The sequence below is a fragment of the Didymella exigua genome (genome assembly GCF_010094145.1).
Source record: "Didymella exigua CBS 183.55 unplaced genomic scaffold M421scaffold_16, whole genome shotgun sequence".
Lineage (NCBI taxonomy): Eukaryota > Fungi > Ascomycota > Dothideomycetes > Pleosporales > Didymellaceae > Didymella > Didymella exigua.
Window position 1 is genome coordinate 734,948 of NW_022984790.1, and position 8,498 is coordinate 743,445.

General features: G+C 52.1%; 3 protein-coding genes across 3 annotated transcripts; 1 reads left to right on the forward strand and 2 right to left on the reverse strand.

The window, feature by feature from the left end:
- Window positions 1-148: 148 nt before the first annotated feature.
- M421DRAFT_64549 (uncharacterized protein) lies at window positions 149-5,281 on the forward strand (the record flags this gene model as incomplete). The annotated part of the gene is made up of 8 exons (XM_033596173.1): window positions 149-310; window positions 361-401; window positions 447-1,053; window positions 1,099-1,526; window positions 1,573-3,109; window positions 3,164-3,464; window positions 3,510-4,078; window positions 4,130-5,281. 8 exons carry the CDS (start codon window positions 149-151, stop codon window positions 5,279-5,281), a joined length of 4,797 nt encoding a protein of 1,598 aa, XP_033448054.1.
- Window positions 5,282-6,300: 1,019 nt separating this feature from the next.
- On the reverse strand, window positions 6,301-6,567 carry M421DRAFT_64812 (uncharacterized protein; the record flags this gene model as incomplete). Its single annotated transcript, XM_033596197.1, has 1 exon — window positions 6,301-6,567. A coding segment is annotated over one exon (267 nt), but the record flags the coding sequence as incomplete, so codon positions are not given.
- Window positions 6,568-6,737: 170 nt separating this feature from the next.
- On the reverse strand, window positions 6,738-8,481 carry M421DRAFT_421639 (DDE-domain-containing protein; the record flags this gene model as incomplete). The annotated part of the gene is made up of 3 exons (XM_033592900.1): window positions 6,738-7,168; window positions 7,340-7,527; window positions 7,899-8,481. Coding segments are annotated over 3 exons (1,161 nt in total), but the record flags the coding sequence as incomplete, so codon positions are not given.
- Between the last annotated feature and the right edge of the window lie 17 nt (window positions 8,482-8,498).

The window sequence follows — 8,498 nt, forward strand, 5'->3', positions numbered from 1 at the left end:
AGCAGATAGTTCTTGCAGCTCTACACGCTCACGCAATACAAGTGTTCTTCACCACCACCCTCATCCCAATCTCTTTCCTTGACCCTGGAGGTCTTTATAATACATAATTCTCCAAAAAGGGCAGGTTTCTAACTTCAACTAATTCCAGATGTCTTCAAGAATGTCGGAACATTGCCCAGTATCCGGCATGGCGGGTGCAGTATGCCCGGCAGGCTCAGCTACTGGGTGCAAGACGGGGAGTCGAACGGGTCCTCGTGGCTGCACAATGTCGGGCTTCGCGCAATCAGGGGATGTACATGCTGCCTTTGGCGTAAGTCTAGTGCTGGGTTCAACCAACAGCGCCACCGCTAACGACCGCAGATTCCGCTACACGAAAGTGTAGAAGACTTCTTGCGAGAGAGGTGCGTATGTATGATCCAATTGTGATATTTTACTGAGACGTCTAGGGAGCGGAAAGCAATCAACGAGCTGATCTACTCGAATGTACCTTCGATGGCAGAGATCAAAGAGATTCAGAATGCACGAGGCGTCAAGAGTCTCGACACACTCAACATGGATGAGCGAGACCTACTAGCAGTTGCTCTTGGTGCACCTGCTCGCCAAGTCATCCTCCGGGCAGAAGAAGTCGGTCCCGCAACAGGGTGGCGAGATGGCTACCTGAGCACAGAGTATGGATTTCAACCACCGGACACGAACGCAGCCACTGGTGCTCTTCGAAATTCTCCAGGACGCATCTGGATGGATCTCTGTGAACGGATGCCTGGCTGCATTGCGCGCGGTCGTGTGCGGGAGTCTGTTGCAGCTCTGCCAATAGTCGCGGGTACCGCTGATGTTATTCCCGACAAAGCCCTGTGGGCTGCACTTGTCGCTCTCGGCATGCTGTGTTCGATATACAGATACGAGGAGCGACATGACGGCAATGAGGGCATCAACGTAGCAGCGAAAACATTGAAGCTCAAGGGCGTACCGATGTGCGACGACCTAGGCGATGAAGTCCAGAACATCCCACGCAGCATAGGTCTTGCGTACGTTCAGATTTGCGTACGCATGGGAGTAGGTACGCACGAATATGCATCAGGTCAAGGCTAACAGCAACAGCGATCGATACCTCACCTTACTTTCTTCGACCAGTCATCATACAACGTCGACTACATCGACCCACAATCGAAGCACCCTTACGTCGGGCGCTTCGATAATACACGACTGAGATGGGCCATGTTTGGTGACAGTGCCGAGAACGCCTTCCTTAAAGGCTGTGCGGATACATCGGCCAGCTTTCAGCACGGCCCTGATGCCATAGCCGCTTGTCAGGAGCACGTCATGAACCGCAACAACGAAGGTCTTCTACGTGAGCTCGTCCGTCTGAAGGAAATTCTGGAACGCATGCCTACTGCCTTCAATACCATCTCGCCCAATGACAAGTCCGGCGAGAACTACGTTTCGCCCACCGAATGGGTACGCTGGGCCAAGTTCTCAGCACCGTTGTCGAAGCGTTGTCCGGCTACTTCTGGGCTTCAATTCCCACCGTGAGTAATTTCCGCCCTAGCCAGCGCTATAGCTGACTCCTCTCAGGTACCTAGTCATGGACGCTTTTCTGGGCCGCAAGAAGTACGACAGCTTCCTTGGAGCCGAAGGGGTCCACCTCAGAGCGTGGTTGCCGTCGAATTTGCGCGCCTTCATTGCGTCCATTGAGTACCACTACTGCATACCCGAGTATGTCAAAGCCTCAGGAGATGCAAGATTGATGGGTGTCCTTGATGGCGTGGTTGAGGCGTACACAGGCGAGAGAGGGTTCATGGGTGCCCATCGATACAAAGTATTTGGACTCCTTGAGTGCGCTGGAAAGTCTGGTCGGACCGAGACAAACGGCGCATCTGGAGCTGCAGACGCCATGCGACCTTGGGAACAGACTCATGCCGAGTTCTCCGAGGCTATGAAAGAGCGCCTCGAGCCGTTTCGCGGTCCTCGCGATATCGAACCCCACGAAATGCGCGGCACATTCGAGGAGTGTCGGTACCGAGGCCGCATCCTGAGCAGAAACTTCGTCGATGCGGACCCTAAGCGTTCGATTGCGATGGTCACTCTCGACATCCAGGAGACCGGCATTACTTTCCAACCCGGCGATCGACTTGCCGTTATGCCTATGAACAGCTGGACTGAATGTGCCAAGGTTGCCGCTGCGCTAGGGTTGGATACCATGCTGGAAGATCCCGTGGCACTCGACCGTACCTGGACACGGTATGCCAGCCACATTGGTGCGATCACATACTCAAGTCGCCCGCAATTGCACATCATCGATATTCTCCGTAAGGGCCATCTAGCCCCAATCACGAAGGAGCTCGCTACCAAGCTCCACACCATCCTACGCGCCTCATCACACACAGTACTGCAAGTTCTTGCCACAGATGAGTGGCCGGTACGAGCTTCGCTCGGTGACCTCCTCCAAGCAGCTGTCAATGACACCCCGCCCCGAATCTGGGACCAAGCATTCGATCTCTCAGGCAATCTATCTTGGCTCTCAGATCTCGTGTCTGTCGAAGTCCCGAGAACTTACAGTATCTCCAACTTTTCCGACGAGTTACTACCAAGTACTGTCGACTTGACGATCTCTCGCTCCGACTACGACCTGTGCTCCACCTTTTCTGCTAACAGCAAGATTGTTCGCCATGGCGTAAGCAGCGGTTTTCTGAACCCGCCTGTTGCCGAGGAGATGGATGTCCTCGACGATGAAGAGCTACTGATCGGTGTGTCAAGGCCGTTCTCGTTCCAATTACCGCACGATGACACGTCTCCAGTCGTCATGTTTGCCGGCGGTAGCGGTATCGCGCCCATGCGCAGCTTCTGGCAAGCACGCTGTGGACAGACGTGGGGCAAGACGATCCTATACCTCGGTGTTCAGTCACGGCAGAAGTTCTGCTACGAAGCTGAACTTCGTCAGTATGTGAACGAGGGTTTGATGGAAGTCCACACTGCCTTCTCGAGAGACTCCAACGGTCTTGTGTACGACCCCACATCCAATGATCTGCTCGAGAAGGAGATGTCCCCTCGTTACATTGATGGCTTGATCGTCGAGCAGGGGCAATCAATCTGTGATCTGGTCATGTCCAAGGTAAGCGGCCGTTCAGTCACATCTCGAACAATACACTGACACTGAACGTTGTAGAAGCAGGGTGGAATTGGAGGCTATTTATACGTTTGCGGCTCGGTCGGCGTGTTCGACTCGGTCATGTCAGGCATCCGCAGGGCTCTCTACAACCACCGGTCGCCTACCATGGAGACCGCTGAAACCATTCTGAACACCGCTTTCGCCGAACGCCGTTTTATGCTGGACGTATTCATGACGCCCAAACCCCTGCCGTGCAACCAGTCAACTATCCCGCTATCGCAGCTCGCAGTGCATACTGGACATACCAAGGACTCTAGTGTCTGGATTGGTGTGCATGGTAAGGTCTACGATGTGACAGGTACGTGTGTCCGATCAGCTCTTACCTCTAGCGCTAATTGATCAGACTTTTGTGCCATGCATCCTGGTGGCACTAATATCATCAAGTCCAATGGCGGCGTAGACTGCTCCAAGTCTTTCGATCTGTTGGCCCACACGAACAATCCAGAGGTCTCGTCGCTGTTGACCAAATATTACGTGGGCGAACTGACACCGAAGCCCGCCTATCATGCTGAGGAGCTGAGTATGCTTTACGATCTCTGGAACGCGTACCTACGTGTTGCAACCGAACAGGTCGTGGCCTCCAATTTCGAAGTCGGCATGATCATGGAGTCCTCATTGGTGTGGTTTCAGGGTGATCTCTTCAATATGGGCGGAGTTCGCAGGTTCTACCACTATCAATCACGGCTCCTCCAAGGGGGGTTTTCCGCCCTCTTCGGCGCGAAGCTTCAAGAGTTGTATTTGAAGATCTCATTCACCCTGGCGAACAACTCTTCGGCCAGCACCAAACTGTCAGATGTCCTCGGTATCATCGCTCGGGCCAAGAGCTCTAATGATGCGATGACTGCCTCGAACGAGATATCTCAGATTGGTCAATTCACCTGCAATAGCGAATCTGCTCGTCATCATGAGAAAGTAAGTGACGTTCGAAGAGCCAGTCTTTCCACACGCTAACATACACCCCAGGGCATAATTGCCTACGCACAGCGATCGATTCAGTATGATATGGAGTTCCTCGAGGCCATTAGAGATGAGGCGTGCATTGGTATGGACGCATTTGACAGCATTGTGGACCTTGATGCAGCCTCAGATGCGGACCGCATCTCCGCACTCTCAACATTCCTCATGCAAGTTCTCGAGAGGATGGCAAATCGACTAGAGGGCTTCTACGCGAAGCTTGCTCGATGTTCAGTTTTCCAACCAGAGATGGAGAGGAACCCAGCACGTGCACGCTGGAACATTCTGAAGCGCAAGATTTGGGATGGGTCTTTCTTTGTCCTGACTCGTGAAGCATCGATGCAGCCAACGCCATCGCACCGAATCAACGGCGTGGACTTCGATCAGGTCATCTCACAGATCGAGATGAACTTGAACGGGGCTTCGCTCGCAGCACCACGTAGCATGGGTCTCAACGAACAACACGCTGCCCGCGCAATGAACACGCCTGGTGGCGCCCCCGCATATGAGCAACACACGCAAAGCAACGCGCTCAAAGCCATGTCGGCCTTCATGAACTCCAACAAGAAGGCCATTCGCCGTCTCAGCAAGCTCCCCGCTTCCATGGATCTCCAGCAGCTGATACAAGTATACGGCTCGCTGCCAGAAAACTATCAACCATTACCGACGCCTCCGTCAAGTCGCCCAACAAGTCGATCACCATCAGCTTCATCCTCATCCAGGACTTCGTTGGGCCGGGGCCGGAGCCGAACGATTCAGGACACGCCTCAGTTATTGCAACGCCGTAACACTGCAACTTCTGACTCAGCGCGATCAAATCCGGTCACACCAGCTCACGTATCGCCGGCTGCTACTATGTCAGCTCTGATGACGAAGATGAACACACGGACAAAGTCCATCACTTCGCCCGTAGATCTAAAACCTGACCTCCTTGATCGAGACCGCGTGCGCTTGATGCATTCGTTCACTTTGCAGAAACCCACCGCGATGGGTTCGATGCTGAATAGCGGGGCTTCAGGCAATGCAATTGAAGCGCAAAGTGGAAGCGATGGCGCACGTTCAAGATCGCGAAGCACGACAGGAAATCTGAGGGCTTTTAGGTTGCAGGCAAGCGCTATGGCAGGGGGCATGAACAGGAGGAGCGATGTAAAGCGCACTTGATTACAGAAGCCACAATGGGTCATGACTACCTTAATCCATGAAGCCGATGCCGTGCATTGATCGGCCCTCAAGACTTACTTGAATAATGTTCACAGAAGTTACAGCTCTGTTGTTGCAACACTTTCTCAGACTCATCCACATGAGAACCTCTTTTCTGGCCTAAGCGATGATGCTTCGCTTCTGCCAGACTCATGGACAACTCGTCTCTCAAAAGCTGTTTTCGAACCATAGCAATTAACGCTTCTGGCAGTGTAACTTTGCCAGTAGAGGGCGGTAGCCCCGCTCCATGCTCTTGTAGCACATGCATGATCTCAGGCGGTAAGTCCGCAGCTGATCTCCTCAACCCGCTACATCCGTGTTTAGGCTTAGCCGTGCAAGAGGCAAGAGATCCGACCCACCGTCGAGATGATGAGCTTGTGTGGGTCAACGAGCCACAACGCGACCAACTGTCAATGTCCAGGCTTCGTCAGATCGGTAAGCTCGAAGCTCAGGCGTGAGCTTGATGGATGCCATCTTGACGATGACTTGGAGACCTGGCCTGAGAAACCTTTCGAACACGCGTCTGCCAGATGCAGGCTCGTAGTGCCCGCCCTCGATGATCGGCTCCGGCAGGATAGACTTACGGAGTACATTCCATTTGGATTCAAAGAACAAACATGTAGCGTTGTAACCTTATTTCTCATAACCGTCCCACCATCCCCCCTTTAACAGTCCTTTTGTCGATTACAATGTCGTCAGGACAGTGCTTTGAATTGGACGGACCCCAATTTGAGGCGTTATCATCACTGTAAATTTTGCCAGCAATGGCTTGGAATTATCTTGAAATCGATTGATATGCTTCGTATCACTTGGAACATCAGTCCTGTCTCCATTGCGACCGTGGCCTTGCGATCCCTTGCGAAGGGAAGCTGCTATGAGACACTGATCCAAGAGCGTCAGAGATGTCTCGATAAGCTTCTCGACCGATTCTTAGACCTCAGGATACTTGATGGGATGTAGTTGCTCATGCAGCTTGTGAATCAAGCAGTACTGCCATCGTAGAACGCAATATTGGTAAGCAGCCACGAGTACTTCACGGACCAGAAGTCAGGTGGGGCCGAACCACTGACCTTGTATCTGAATCGATCCCACGGGTCCTTCCCTTGGATCACCGCACCCTTGCCAGACCAGTTGGTGATGACATCCTCGACACCGACAATCTCTTCCTCGAAGACCCCGCTGTGACGATACACCAGAGGATACATATGTGGATGTACAAGGTCCTGTACTTTGTTGTTCGAATTAGGGTACTACCGAGACCACCGGGTCAATGCGCGCGTCGGGTCAATGCACGCGAGCACCAAAACATACTTTTCTCCTCAACACTACAGGGACCGTGCACATCGTGCACGGATTCACATCGTGCACGCGAAAACCACCTTTGGCAACCACAAAAATAAGACTATAGAGCCACACACAAAAGCTATTATATTGAGATTTTTTTGTTGTAACAGTCTACTAACGCCTATGATGCTTGTCCTGCTCCCATTTTCTATTTGGTCGCGTGGTGCGGCCGCTGCGTGTAGTAATTGGTGGAGGTGTTAGGGAAGGTGACGCCTCAACTACAACCTGAGTAGCGCCACGCGCACGCTGTTTTTTGGCTAGAGGTTCTGTAGGTGGCTTCTGTGAGGCCTTGCGCTTGCCTGTTTGGGATAGTTGGATAGATTTGGCAGCGTTGCTCTCTTGTTTTTTTCGTTGTTTCTCGGCCTTCTCAGCGGCCTTCCTGAGGGCTTTCTCTTCCTTTGCCCTCGCTCGTTCCACCTTCCGCTGCTCCTTCTCCCGCTCATCTTGAACCTTCTTCTCAGCTGCCTCTGCCTTTTTGCGAGCCTTTGCAGCAGCTTCCTCAGCCTGTTGGCGGGTATTTTGACGCAGTTGAGCTTAGGCTTCATCCACCTTTGTTAGAGACCACAACATCGCGTTGGAAGTATAGGACTTGGAGGCCTGTAACAGTAGGGCTTGGTAGTACCTCTGAGAGGTCTTCTAGGTGTCAATTTAGTTGCGGAGGCCTTCGTTTTCTACCTCTAGAAGGGCGTTGCAAGCTGCTAAGTAGTTGAACGTGTGAACTAGCTTCCTTGCCTCATAACTTGTAGAGTCCTTCACTATTGCCTTGCAAAACTGTTCTATCGCGACCCTATTAACGTCAAGTAATAGAGATGGAGTTCGCGGAAGCTCGCTTGGCTTGTTCTGAAACCTGTCAAGTATAATAGCTGGGTTTAGTGGTTGGTTGGTTGGTTGGTATTCATTTTACGTCTAGATAATAGGGATAAAGTCCACTATCTCGCCTCCCGAAGGGCATATACGACGTGCTGAGCTATGGGATTACAGTGCTAACACACTACCTTAGAAAGCATTTCTTGCCTGCGCGGGTATTGCTACCGTTTTAAGCTACAGCTCCCCCGCCAGTTGGGGAGACTAAGCAGTGTAGATACATTAGGGTGAATCCCTTTTGTGTGTTCAAAGGCAGTGGAATGCCGTGCTGGGTTTAGTGGTGAGATGCCTGTGGCTTTAAACACAGCCAGCACAAGCTCGCTGTTGAACGTTTTGTACTAGGAGGCTTAGAAAAGCTTGTAGAAATGACGCTTTTTAATGCCAGTCAAGGCCTGGCTCTGGTGGAGTTGTTCAGTGACTTCTTTGGAGTAGTTGTTGCCAAAAGGTGAGAAGCAACCTACATCAAGCGGCTGCAACGTCTGGGTACTGTAAGGTGGATAGATAAGTAGTAGAATCTTGTGGCGACTACAATAGTCGATAAAAGCCATCGTTATGTGAGAGCTGTGGCCGTCAAGTATGAGTAGGCGCCAACTACTGTGAGTTTTACTCGCAGTTTCCCGCTCAAACACCTGTTCAAGCCAGGCAAGACCAACCTCGTTGTTGGACCAGCCAGAGGGCGTTGCAGTAGAGTATATAGAGTCTTTGCCTGCGTCCAGGTCCTCCATCCAGGAGGATTGTAGACTGTTTGGCTGGCCTGCATATATGATGGCTGGCAGCAACGTTGAACCGTCAGCGCAGATAGCTGCGAGAATTGTTACCCACTCTCTATTGCCATCCTGCAAGCTTTGGCGTTTGCCTCTGGCTTCCCAAGCTGCCTTACTAAACACCCTTTTGCTCCTATTCACCAATCCAATCGCTAGGCCCTTCTCATCCATATTGTACGTGTGCTGTGGCTTGATAGAGTATTGGT